This window comes from Indicator indicator, chromosome Z, assembly GCF_027791375.1.
Source record: "Indicator indicator isolate 239-I01 chromosome Z, UM_Iind_1.1, whole genome shotgun sequence".
Taxonomy (NCBI): Eukaryota; Metazoa; Chordata; class Aves; order Piciformes; family Indicatoridae; genus Indicator; species Indicator indicator.
Window position 1 is genome coordinate 61,763,561 of NC_072053.1, and position 14,412 is coordinate 61,777,972.

The 14,412-nt window shown below is 39.2% G+C and overlaps 1 protein-coding gene across 2 annotated transcripts; it reads left to right on the plus strand.

Annotated features, from left to right (window-relative positions):
- The first annotated feature begins 2,033 nt into the window (after positions 1-2,033).
- NUDT12 (nudix hydrolase 12) lies at positions 2,034-13,763 on the plus strand. 2 transcript variants are annotated; one of them, XM_054397818.1, is made up of 6 exons: positions 2,034-2,239; positions 5,127-5,719; positions 6,577-6,744; positions 9,570-9,683; positions 11,124-11,323; positions 13,297-13,763. In XM_054397818.1, exons 1-6 carry the CDS (start codon positions 2,034-2,036, stop codon positions 13,405-13,407), a joined length of 1,392 nt encoding a protein of 463 aa, XP_054253793.1. In that variant the 3' UTR covers positions 13,408-13,763. The 2 variants fall into 2 exon arrangements, with proteins under 2 accessions (XP_054253793.1, XP_054253795.1); XM_054397820.1 differs by having other exon boundaries at positions 2,034-2,185.
- Positions 13,764-14,412: the final 649 nt, after the last annotated feature.

Here is a 14,412-nt window from a genome sequence, read left to right on the forward strand (position 1 = left end):
CAACAAACTTGTGTCAATTTTAACAGGAATATTAGGTGGATGTCAGTGAGAGTAACTCTGTTCTCTAGGATTTGAACCAGTGAAAATGAAACCAGCTTCAGATCTTGAAAAGATGTGGCAAAAGGCCAAGTATTCCTAAACCTATTAAAAATTGCATGCAGATTTGTAAGTGTTATAAAATAAACCAGCTTGGAATTCTCTGTAATTTTTTTCTCTGACGTTACATAATCCTCATTTAGTCATCATATAATAGTCCAATAGTCCTGTGGTGGAATTTGTGTTACACCCACACTTTTTAAATCACTGGAGCTGATAACAGATGCTGACTGTCATGGAGAGGGAGGGATTAGGGATGGAGGATAACGGTTATTAATTATGAATTATTTATTATTATATTTATGCATAACTATTAATCACCTTATATATATTGATTCGGATGCACAGTTGTAACAATATAGTCCATAACTGCTTCAGTATATACAATCATACCCAATTACAGTATTTACAGTCAATTTCTAATTAAGGGAAAGAAAGCGTGCAGTTCTGCCACTTGTCCATTAGATGGAGATGCTGTGACATCTCATTTGCTCCACTTTTCTCACAAGTACTTGCATATTCCACTGCTTCCTATTTTTGACTTCTGCTAGCATCATGAAGCAAACCTTTAAAACAATTTCCTGCCTGAAAGACAAAATGGCCTTTTGCTACTTAACCTGCTCTACAAGTCTGATCAACTGGCGGCAGCAGCACTCAGGCGATTTCCGCTAGAGCCATCTTGTTGCCCCTAGCTGCGGCCCTGACCGCCTCCGCTGCACGGCCCTTGCCCGCGGGAGACGGTCGTAAAGAACACCGATAGGCGGAGGACCGGACGATGTGATACGGCGCACAGCGCAGCTGCGTGCGATGCCTTCCAGCCAACCGCGGCCCATTGCGCAGCCCCCAGCACTACCTGCGTCTCGCTCCCCTGTGCCGGCCGCGGGGCGGGACGTCGCTGGGACACACCCTCTGCCGCGGCGGAAAAGCTGACGGAGGCTAGCTACTGGCTGAGGCTAAACCGGCCCAGCCACTTACTGTAACGAAACTCTCTGCGGGTGCCGGGAAGGACATACCTGCCTTTACCGTAAGACGCCAGCCTCGATTCATCGTATACGCAGACACAGCACAGTAGAAAAAGGCAAATGCGCGCTGCCCTTACAGGCGCAGAGAGGCGACGGCGGCGGCGGGGCGGGCGATTAGCGGCCGCGGGGGTGGGGCGGGCGATTTGCGGCGGCGATGGTGGGGAGGGCGGCTTGCGGTTGCGCGACAGCTGTCGTAACGGCTCGTTCAGCAGGAAGGCTAAGGCCGAGAAGAGTAGGTAGGGGTCAGGGAGTCACGGTGAGAGCATTGTTTTGGGTCCGGTGGAGAAAATATTGTGCGTTTAAATATGTTTTCGATAAGTGATGGTGGAGCGGACACTACAGACCATAAGCGCGTGTTTTGCGCGGGTGCTGGCTGCCGGCTGCCAGCTGCCAGCAGCGGTAGCAGTGGCCCTGCCTCGGGGCTGACAGGCGGCCGCCGCCTGAGGCGTAGCAGAAGTTACTGAAAGTTTGTTGCCACTGCTTGGATGAGCCCTTCAGCCCGCAAAGGGACTTGCCGGTTTGCAGTTATTTTTATTATTTCCGGAGCTTCTGACACTCATTTTTCGGCGTGGGGCTTTGTACTGTTCTCTCTCGTATGTGTGTTGAATCGTGAAACCAGAACACGGTTTCCAAATTCAGAGGGATTGCATAGCAAAATTGTTCTCTTTAAGCCTCTTTACATCTAGTCTTCATAGTTAGGATAAAAATTCACTGTATTCTGAGATATGTGGGACTAAATTTTGGGAATAACAGTATCATAGTAAGAATTTGACTTGTGCCCATACTTACAGTGATAATATTGGTGATCAGCATATTACCGAATTTAATGATTTTTACTTAATTTGTTTTACTAATGCTGGATATGTTTTCAGGTGCTTTTATTTGCTGTTTTTTTTTTTTTAAATAGTTGATGCAATGGCAGTGTTTGAAAAGAACCTCCACCAGAAAATGATTTCTCAGCTGCATTATTTTGCTGCTATTGGAGATGCAGCCAAACTGAAAGCATTGCTCAGTCATTCTCCGTCACTTGTCAATGCAGCTGCAGATAACGGCTGGACAGCCTTGATGCATGGTGCCAGGAATGGACATCTTGAGGTTGTGCAGATTCTTCTTGAAGAAGGGTAAGGTACTTAGTATGTCCCATTGAAGAGCTGTAACTTTCTTCCTTTTTCCTCTTTCCTCCTGTTTCAACTTTATCTCAGAAAAGTAAATTTACTTCACAGATAGCAGCAGGATTTTCAGGGTTAAAACTCAGAAAAATATACTTCATATTTATAATTGGATTTTTCCATTGCATCATCCTTTACATATTTGCTAAGAAATTGTTTAAAAGTGATGACCATCTCTAAAATTATTCCATTGATCTTCAAGGATGTTATTGGCACTTTCTACAGATGAACAGAATAGAACATAGTTTGCGTCTCGTTCCAACCCCTGTACTGAGTATAAATTTGGTATATGTGATTTTTCCACTTAGACTTTCTTCTAATCTTTATTTGCAGCTCACTTACATTTACATCACAGTGCAGAATATTTGTTGACATACAAGCTGTTAAGTAGGACATGGCAGACACACCTTTACCAAAATTATTGACTGATGAATTTCATTTGTCTTAGTTTTTGACAATTCACTTCCCTCCTGGGCTGTCACATTTTCTTCAGTCAGTATGACATCAAGTGTGTTCATTGCTTGTCAGATCTTGCTATGACATTTGTCTTCCTTCAACTGTTCTATTTCTAGTTTTTCAAGACACTCATAAAAGTGAAAAATACTTCAGTTGTCTCCTTGAGATCCCAAAGAACGTTCTGAGGCCTGAATAAAGTCAGGATCCAAATAATTCAGATGAAAAACATTTTAAAATGAAAGATAAGAACCAGATATTGTGGTTCAGTTAAACTCTACGTAATCAGATAATTACAGAATCAAGCAAGTTAATTTTATTTTGTGATTATGAATAATCTCAAGCACAGTATTTCATAGCCTGCAGTGATATTCTCGCTACTTTTTTTCAGTCTTACACAGATTCTGTGCCCTCTGTTGGGCCCATCATGGAGTGTCAAGTGAATCACTCTTGTACTGTTAAAAGTGGTATATTCCAGGATGTAAACGAGTGTCTCTGTGACAGGTTTTGTATGGATGTTCAAATAACATGTGGATTGAGGAATCTCGTGAGATTTTGGGGAATTTAACAGTTTGGTAAATAGCCTAATGGTTTTAAATTTTATGCTTAATGTAAAAGAGGAGTCAATTTCTACTTTGAAATGCCCTTTTCAGGGTCATTCTTTTAAGCAATTGAATGCAGTTCCTGAGATGACAGTGTAGCCCTCATTTTAGTTAATAGGCATAATAATCAGTTAATGGATATTGAAAAAAAACTGCTGTGGACCAACCTGATCATAGTTTGCACATACCTGAGCAGATAGAAGTAGGAAGACAAAACCACAACAAAATTCAGTGCCTGAGAGGTAGGAAATTAAGTAGGAAGGCAGGCAAGATTTTGCCTAAAGGAGACTTGATTGTTAAAGAAAAATGGGCAACAGAAGTTTCTTTAGCACCAAAACCTTGTAAATTAAGTTTTGAATGCTTTTCTAATGTAAACTCCCTGGAAAACTGCTCATAATGTCAAAATCAAAATCTCAAGTCAAAACAGATTTGTCTGTGATGCAGTTACCTATTTATCAGCAATATGAATATACTAGCATCTTCTGGTTTTAGAAAATTAGCAGCCTGGGCCCAAATCTACTCTGTAATTTGTAGTATACAATGAAATTTCTGATTTTCTTATCCACTTGAGTTAAAATTGACAAAAAATAGAATTGTCTTATTTTTGACTTCCAAATCAACCTCAATCTACTTCAAATAATATTTTTAAAAATAAATACTTAAATATAGAATCATAGAGTCATAGAATCATAGAATCAGTCAGGGTTGGAAGGGACCACAAGGATCATCTAGTTCCAACCCCCCCTGCCATGGGCAGGGACACCTCACTCTAGATCAGGCTGGCCAGAGCCTCATCCAGCCTGGCCTTAAACACCTCCAGGGAAGGGGCATCAACCACCTCCCTGGACAACCCATTCCAGGCTCTCACCACTCTCTTGCTGAAGAATTTCTTCCTCACGTCCAGCCTGAATCTCCCCACTTCCAGCTTTATTCCATTCCCCCTAGTCACTACCTGATATCCTAAAAAGTCTCTCCCCAGCTTTCTTGTAGGTCCCCTTCAGATACTGGAAGGCCTCAATAAGGTCACCTTGGAGCCTTCTTTTCTCCAGACTGAACAGCCCCAACTTTTTCAGTCTGTCCTCATGCGAGAGGTGCTCCAGCCCTCTGATCATCCTGGTAGCCCTTCTCTGGATACATTCCAGCATATATATCATGAGGCAATGTTTCCTCATCTGTGTCATTTTGCAGACCTTTTGGTAACAAAGAGACTCCTTCAGGGGCCAGCAATGGAGTTGTAAAGGTGTTTCTTTCACTTAGCAGAGGCTGTATTTTTTATCTTTATTTAATGATAAATATTTTGTTGTAAATATTTTCATGCTGTTTTCAGTAGCTTCTAGAAAGCAATGCTGGTTAAACCGCCTCTTTTAATTATTGTTACTGGTTATTCAGAAGAGACCTGTAGCCTGGTTTTGCCTGGCTTTCAGTGTTCTATCTGTAAATGATCTTGACTCTCTCTTTTCTTCTTGTTTAAAATTACATCACACAGTATGTGGGATTTAAACTAATTCATTGTTGATACAGTACTGCATGTATCTTGGTAAGTGATAATCAGAAGTGGATCAAGAAAAAAGTGAAATAAGGCTATAGCAAAAGAGATGATCATTTTTCATTACTATAGTGATAAGTGGTTAAGCCTAAAGAGTGCTCTGTTATACACAGTGTCTAAAAGTTCTTGCACCTTAATAATATCAGATGTATATGCTATAAGTAAGAATCAGACCTCTTCCTAAACATATATACCCTGGTAACTACTGCTTCATTTTGTTGGTTTTTTTCTTCTCTAGATGTGACAGGTCCATCATTAATAAATCAAGGCAGACAGCTCTGGACATTGCTAAATTTTGGGGATACAAGAACATAGTGAATTTGTTAGCAGATGGGAATGGTGGACAGAGGCCTGCTTTTCTGTCAAATGAAGTGAAGGAATGTGAAAATTATTTTGGCTTAACACTTCTGGATAGAAGAAGTTCTAAAAGAACAGATTCCAAGTGGCTAAGTGAAAAACAAACCCATCCAACTACAGTATACATCCTCTTCTCAAATCTAAGTCCTTTGGTTACTTTGAGTGCGGGAACAGAGGGCTCCCAGCAGCCAGAAGTAAAGCTTTGCAGGCTGTGCCACAAGGATGTTGAGCAGTACATAAACCAAACTGAAGAAGGCACCTTAATTTTTCTTGGAGTTGAACTTCAGTTACACATGAATGTGCTGGGTGCTTGCAATGGAAGAAGTCTACAAGATGAAGAGGATGGGTTAGTTGCTTGGTTTGCTGTTAGTGTAGAATCTGCTTCTGCTGAGAAGTTCAAACAGAATCATGAAGATTGTTACTTTCTTTACCCACCTCTGCCAGAACTACTTCGGCTACCTGAAAAAGAAGCTGGTAAGATACGTGAAATACAGCAGTTATTCAATAGGTAACCAGGATAAACTTTGGGATTCACAGAGGTATGATGCAAGGATAATCCACTGCAAAAAAGGAAGCAGATGTTTTCAGTGGCTTTAGAAATACTTTAACTTTTAAAGCCTGTTGGTGGTTTTGCGAAGAATTTTGTATTTGAGAACATGGAAAGGGTTGAACTGTAAAATCGATTGACATAATGATTTTACAAATGGTACTATTTAAATGTTAATGCATTAACATTAATATTTAAAAAAAAAGTTGAGTTTTCATTGGAAAATAAAAAACTAACCTCTTAATAAGGTGTTGGATGCTCTTCTGAGGAGAGCTCAAGCAAGTGTTGAAAAGTCAGGTTCATGAAGTGAATGAAGGTCATTAGAGATGTGTTAACAACTGCTGCTGTAACAGTTTTACTTTTACAGAAGGATAAAGGACAAAGTTGATTTGCACCTGAAGTTTAAATAGAGCAACGCCTTGCTATATCCATATCTGTAGTAGCCCTAAGTAGTAATGTGAAAAATGTGCAATATATAATTTTGGCACCTTACCCAAAGTAACTTCTGTGAAAAATAATGTATATTGAGCTGGATGAATTTGTTTCTGAATATATAAAACGGTCTGTAGCTACTTAGTACTCTGCTGTATTGCATGTGCTGTTCTACAAAGAAATAGATCTGAATAGCTCATATTCCTGAGCTTCTCTTGTAGTACACTACAGTTCGAAACATAGTTTTACTTTGATTTTTATGTTAAACTTTAGTATTTGCTTTTTCTATACTGTTAAAAGCTTACATGAATTAGTATTTGATTTTGTGTATTTTCAATGTATTCTTTTAAAGGAGTGGTAGCCCAGGCTAGGTCTGTTCTAGCATGGCACAGTCGCTACCGATTCTGCCCAACATGTGGGAGTGCAACCAGGATTGAAGAAGGAGGTTACAAGAAAACCTGCTTACAAGAAGGTTGTCCCAGTCTCCAAGGTGTTCACAACACATCCTATCCAAGAGTTGGTGAGAGTTTTGTAGTATAAACTAGGACAAAAGTGGCTCATTTGTCCTGCTTTTTATACCTGTAAATCAATTTCTAAGTGATTTCAGCTCCTTGCTTACACAGAATCACACAGAATCAACCAGGTTGGAAAAGACCTCAGAGATCATCAAGTCCAGCCTCTTACCTACTGTCTAACACCTCACGACAACTAAAGCATGGCTCCAAGTGCCACAACCAATCTTTTTTTGAACACCTCCAGGGATGGTGACTCCACCACCTCCCTGGGCAGCACATTCCACTGGCCAATTACTCTTTCCGTGAAAAACTTTCTCCTCACCTCCAGCCTAAACTTCCCCTGCACAGCTTGAGACTGTACCTTCTTGTTCTGCCACCAGTTGCCTGGGAGAAGAGACCAACCCGCACCTGGCTACAACCTCCTTTCAGGTAGTTGTAGAGAGCAAGAAGGTCTCCCTTGAGCCTCTTCTTCTCCAGGCTACACAACCGCAGCTTCCTCAGCCTCTCCTCACAAGGGTTGTGCTCCAGACCTCTCACGATCCTCACTGCCCTTCTCTGGACATGTTCAAGTATCTCAATGTCCTTCTTAAATTGAGGAGCCCAGAACTGGACACAGTACTCAAGGTGTGGCCTAAGCAGTGCTGAGCATAGGGGCAGAATGACTTCCCTGCACCTGCTGGCCATACTATTTGTGATGCAGGCCAGGATGCAATTGGCCTTCTTGGCCACCTGTGCACACTGCTGGCTCATGTTCAGCTGGCTGTCAACCAGCAACCCCCTAGTCCCTTTCTGCCTGGCTACTCTCCAGCCACTCTGACCCCAGCCTGTAGCACTGCATGGGGTTGTTGTGGCCAAAGTGCAGAATCCACCACTTGGACTTGTTAAATGTTATCATGTTGGACTCTGCCCATCTGTCCAGCCTGTCAAGGTCCCTCTGCAGAGTCCTCCTTCCTTCCCTCTAACAGATCAATTCCTGCTCCCAACTTGGTGTTGTCTGCAAACTTACTAATGGTGGACTCTATCTCCTCATCCAGATCATCAATAAAGACATTAAACAGGATTGCGCCCAACACTGATCCCTGGGGAACACCACTAGGCACTGGCTGCCAGCTGGCAGTGGCACCCTTCACCACCACTCTCTGGGCCCAATCTTGTCTATCCCCAGACTACATATGTCTCAGCTCTATTTAGGATTAAGTACTTCAGGCTTCTTTTTTCAGTAGTCTGTGACAACTGCTGTGGCAATACCAATCTTAATTGCAGTGGAATAGTTTCCATTCAAAGTTCCAACAACATAAATGGGATATTGACACTACAGAAGGCCACGTTTTACTTTTTTTCTTTTCCCCTTGCATTTTGTTTTCTCACCTTCAAGCCATCTGAGCTTGAAGTATCTTTGTATCAAAGTCCTCGCACAGTGCTTAGTTTGCCTAGTTTCATTTTGACTGTGTTAGCCATCTTTGCTGGCACTGACTATTCATCATCAATCCCCAAGTGACGGGCTTGTCCATTCAGAGTATAAGCTTGTCTAGACAGTCTTCTGTAGCTCCTTTTGTTCATGCCTGCAAAGGGAAGTATACCATGGTATTGGTGGGGAAACAAGGAAGGAAAAATAATCCTTCCCTTTTTTTCTCTCCTATTACTGGGTGGTTTTCATCACCTTTCCTTCCCTTACTCTGCTCTCTCTCCTGCACTTGTCATTCTGGGGGATGTGTGTGTGTTGCTTTTCTGAATGTCGTGTTCTCTTACATGCTCTGGATTACTCTGTAGTAAAGAAAGCAATTCTGCCATGTTCTGTCCTATAGACTATAGTGAAGCTTGCTAAAATGCTAATGGTTGTTTCTTTACAGCCTGTATAACAACAAACTTCAAGAAGGAATGGAATTACATAGGAAAGACTGATGAACCAGCATTTTCTACTGGTGCCTTTGCCTGAAGAAAGTTTACAGACAGCAACATTGCATATTCTACACTGTTTCATATGGCAGATATCTTTAAGTAGGACAACAATCTGAAATTGTTTATAGTGGTTGCTGAGTCAAGCCCTTTCATACAGAGAGACAGAAAAGAAAAACGATAGCAAGAGAAAAGGTATCTAAAGGCAGAGGTGGATAGACAAGAGAAGTTAAACACAAAATAGTAAGATATTTAAGAGTTAGCCAACAATAATAAAGGGGAAAATACCATAGATGAACAGTGCGAAAAATCTGACAAAAAGGGTGTTACCAATAGGAGAAAATACTAGCAAGCAAGAAAAAGATACATAAAATGACTAGAAGGGAGAAAGTAGGTAAAACTATGACATCTGGTGAGAGTATTGATAGCATAGTCAACAAAATAAAAACTAGAAAATATAGTCATTATTTACATTGTAACTAGAGTATCTGTCAAAAGTACATTCTTAAGACCTGTGTGTAGAAAAGTTAATAGTAAACAGGTTTTTCTGCAGAAATTCTTTCTATCTGCTGAAAACACAGCTAGGTTAGTATTGCTGGTACTCTTGACAGATTGTGTGCTTTGCTTGCAGGTAATTTATGTCCTGCATTTCTAGGCTTGGCTAGTAAACTGCTTCTGCTAAGCATATACGTTGAAATACAAAGCAAACACATACCTTGCAGGGAAAAAAAACAAACCAAACAAACAAAAATAAAGCCACCAAAGTTAAATAAAATAACAGCTTGTTCTGGGCACCTACAATTCTGATTACAATCACTTAAAGGTATCTTACATGTATTTATTTGTGCAGGTGTCAAATAGACTGAACTGTATTATTGCTTTTAGGTCCCTTTTAGGTCCCTCTTGAAATATATTCCTTTCACATCCCTTGCAGATCCTGTTGTGATAATGCAAGTCATCCATCCAGATGGAAACCACTGCCTTTTAGGTAGGCAGAAGAGATTTCCCCCAGGAATGTTTACCTGTCTTGCTGGATTTATCGAACCTGGTGAGTAATGTTATTTTTTGATGGTTGTTTTTTACCTCTCAGTATTGAAGGTGATAAAGAAATTTGTTTGATGTTACATCAAATAAATGTTTTTGCTTCTTGCTAAATAATAAAGTTCTATACTTTACAGCAGCTCTTTTATAAAAAACACAAGAAAAACAGAAAGAAAGGAAGCAAGTTGTGTAAATACAACTTAAAAATAGTTATCACGTGCTCTTATAACGCATACTTAAGTGGAAAAAAGATTAAAACACATACAATGTTCTTTCTGTGGTGCCACTTAGCAAGGGATTATAGCATAGGAAAATCAGATCTAAAGCATGATTTTAAAAGGTGACCGTATACTTACATGGTTGGGATCTGACTGATCATATGGAAGATAAGCTGAAATTACATCATTTAGTAAGAAAAGAGATATTTTGCTAGCTGTGTTCAGCAATAAAAGTTGGAATTAATTACAGTTGTTAGTAACTGCAGAACAGTTTGTGAAACAGTCTTGTCTTGGGAATATATCTTAATTATCGGTGAAATTATAGGGTTTAACTATGTTCAATAACTGTGTGCAGGTGAAATACAGTGACAGCATGAGTAAGTTTCTCCAGGTACCATTTGAAAAAGTCAACATGTTGATTGCTTCTTTCGTCTCCTGGCCTTACTACTTTATGATGCTGAATTCAAGTGTATAAACTGAAATTTAAGACTAGCTGATCTTACCAGCTGAATGTAGCTGAACTGAAAGTTGTATCTATGATGCATGGACTGTCTGTTGTAGTACACCTGTAATCAGTGGTAGCAACACATTACAAGTGAATATGTAAGCCTATGACCATCATCTCTCCACATACACAGCTAGCAATTTTCTGTGAATATGGGCGTAAATCTTTGCAGTTACATTTGGAGATTTGTCTATATGTGTTATGGCAATGAGGAATGAGTCAGGCAAAGTGAATAATGCAATGCAGAAACATGTGCAAATTGTCTTAAGTCTCTATTTTTTTACTATTGTAGTTTTAAATACCCATTATCAGCTGGCATTACATGTTGTATTCATGCTGAAAATCTAAACATTCATACATTCTATTTATAAATTAATAAATTAGCATTTCAAAAGTAACTAAAGGAACAATTTAATTCCTATCCACTCTTTGATATTTTAGGTGTGGTAATAGTAGTTTCTACATATTATTAATTATCAGTTCAGGAAATAACTATGATAATTTCTTAATCATAACGTTTATTTTCTAAGTTGCATTTTGCTTCAGTGGCTAGTTTCTACATTCTTAGACCTCTTTTTACCTTGTGGTTAAAGTCTGTGCCATGATCTGTGAATTAGATCTCAAGGTAATTGCCTTGTGTTGACTTGAGTCAGTTCAAGCAGAGGATGTAATCATTGCTGAGAGTATTTTCTTCAGCTGCTTGTTCTTTGCTCTTTTTGATTAGGTGAAACAATAGAAAATGCTGTTCGAAGAGAAGTAGAAGAGGAGTCTGGAGTCAAAGTTGGCCATGTTCAGTATGTTTCTTGTCAGCCATGGCCAATGCCCTCTTCCCTAATGATTGGCTGCCTAGCTGTTGCAGTATCTACAGAAATTAAAGTTGACAAGAATGAAATAGAGGATGCCCGATGGTTCACAAGAGAACAGGTAAAGTTCAATTTAATTTCTTTCTTGTACTGATTAGTGTTTGACTGTATCAGTTCTGGCATACACTAGATACTTGCTTTTTTGAGCAAGTCAAATGAGCATTGACATGACTTGAGCCTCATACCTTGGTCTTAGAGACAGAACTGCGATAGGTTCTGAGATCCCCCATGGACAAACAAAGGTGAATCCATCATCAAGAGACCAATTGAACCCAATTGAACTCTTTATTGAATATAAACAGCAATACAGAAAAGGAGATGTTCTTCAGCTTGTTCAGTACCACACATATCCAGAAGAAATTAGAGAAGATTAAAGGCAAAGAGAGAAGGAAAAGAGAGGACAGGGATAACAAACAAGGAGAGAGAAAAAGATCATCACCCCAGTCTCTGGTGTCATGCAGTGTGTGCTCCAATCTGTTTTTTCAGGGTGTTCATGGGGCTTCAGCCTGTCCTGGATAATTTTGCTTATTTTATGGTCTCTGGTCGCTTGGGGTCCTCCCCCTGGGTGGAGTTGCCTGGGCATGTGCATTATCTCACTTGGAAGGTTCCTGAAATAGGTCTGTGGAGTCTAGAGGATCTCAGCGGTTGGCTTACTCCCCCTGTTGACATGAGTGTGGCATGACCTCTCTCCTGCATGCATCCTTTGCCCTGAATCAGAGCAGGGAGATTACTGCAGGAGGGGCACCCTCTCTCCTTCACAGCACTTGTTGCCACTCGCTACTCACTGGCCTTGCAAAATCAGCACGTTTAAGGCATACTCTGTAGGTCATGGCTATGACAGGCATGTATACTATCCACTTTATACTACAGTAGCATTATATCAAAGATTTCAAACAACCCAAGGCAGCAGTAGATGTATGGTAATTTATGAGACACTTCCAAGCCTATTTCCTGATGTTTTTGACAGCTAGACCTTTCATCTTTTCCTTTTGGGACATATCAAAGTTACTGATATTTTAACCCACTTTCTTAGCAAGCCTGTACTTTCCATTTTAGCAGAAGTAATATTAAATAACATCATAAACATCATCTGAGTTTCTCCAAGCAAACATACCACCAGATTTACTGGAATGGGGGATGTTTAGGTAAAAACTCTGAGAATTCATTAGTTTGAATATCTTTTTTCATGCAGTACTGTTTTAATACCCTAATATTGAATAAAGATTACTATGCATTTTGCATTTTTCCTGAGTATTTAAAATACATTCAAATCAAAGAGAGGACAAAAATTACTTTCATGGTGAGATTTAAGTTCATGAGTGAAAAAGGAAAATTGCTTACATAACATAGTCTTAATAGGTTTTTCCACAGGCTATTTATGAGGTAAACTTTTAGTAACGCTGCAAATATTTTGACTCTGTAAGTCAGCTTGAAGGCAAAATTAGTCACCTACAATCTCAGTATATTCGAGACAAGACTGAGAGCACACTGAGAGCGGTTTTTTAATGTGTATCAGCTCTGTTTATAGCTGGTCACATGCAGGTTTGTCTAGAGTTGGAAATAAATGTGCATCAGAAATGTACTTAACTAAAAGTGAACTCCCATGTTATTTGCGGATGCTTCAGAAAACCAACAAATCACATTTCCTTCTCCACTACATGAGGGGAAAAATAAATGTATGGAGTGGTGTAGACCTGGTAGTCCGTACTGTAAAAAAGTTCACAAAAACCTTAATTATTATAACAACAGTCAGTCTTCACACTTGTAATAGAAAGGAGGTATCCTTTGGATCTGAGCTCAAAAATGTCAGAATTCATACAGAATCCTGTGTGGCTTTTTTCTCTACATCTGTCATGGATTATCTGTTAGTTCATGGATTATCTGGTAGTGCCTGTTTAGTAGCTGTAGGATCATCACAATAAGGTAATTCCTGCATTAATAGAATGTTAGACTCCATATAGTTTATAATACTATAAACTATACTTCTAAAAATATATACTATACTTCTAAAAAAAACCTCTGTCTTTATTGCAGGTTGTGGAAGTTCTCATTAAAGGAAACCAGCATTCTTTCTTTGTACCACCAAGTCAAGCTATTGCACACCAGTTGATAAAACACTGGATTGGAATGAATGCTAATCTTTAATTCCAGTAATTAATTACATTAAACTGCTTCTTTACTGGATTCTAAATTAAGAATAAATTAGAAGGAATTGTATATCTAGTAAATTATTCTTTTACTTTCCTTTGGTTCCTGGGCTAAATTGTGGAAACCTTTGAAGGTTTTTTCCAAATCTGAGTTACAATTGGACAATCACCCAGTAATTACCCCAAGCAGGCAAGTGAGGTGAAAGTGTTACCTTGTTGTGCACAGGCTGCTTTTTTGTTTTGGGATCAATTTATTATGCTCTTTGCTATTATGCTCTTAATATTTGATTTGGTCTTTCCTGTCCCCGGCTATTAGGAGTCACAGCATTACAAAGATACTTGACTGTTGTTTGAACTCTGTATTTACAATCTCCTGTTTTGTCATAACAATTTCTTTCTTATTTTTTGCTTTCTTTGAGATTCAACATGCAGTGCTTGAAGCCTTATCGGCAATGGCTATTTTTAAGCTAATAGCATAGCTAAATGGCAAATATGCAGTAGTTTGTATCTTCCACGTGAATAGCCACTTACCTGACTGTATGTCAGTCTGAATTCAAAGGTATAACACTTTATGTAGAAGGTATTGGAGAACCATCCCCCAAACCCTAAATATTAGATGTTTTATTAAGATAATCTACTTACTGACCCTAGGCAATTAGTTATTTCATTCTCTGATAAGTAAAAATGGAACTGTAGAGTAACGGATAAAATAACATAAATTAAGACATAACATTTCAAAATAATGCAGAGTTATTTAATGGAAATGGAGACATTAAGATTGTTGCTGCTATTAAAAAGTTTACAGTTGAAAGAAATTAATTAACTCCGTCTGTAAGACTGAGAATGTAACATATGAATTTTAATATTTATGTATATTTAATGTCTTAGTTCAGCTCTGTGCCTTAGTGTGTTATTGGAAAAGCCTAATATTCTTTAAAAATGGAGGATACTAAAGGTACACGTTTAATGTCATTATGTAGTGGTTCAGTAGTCTCTGATTATG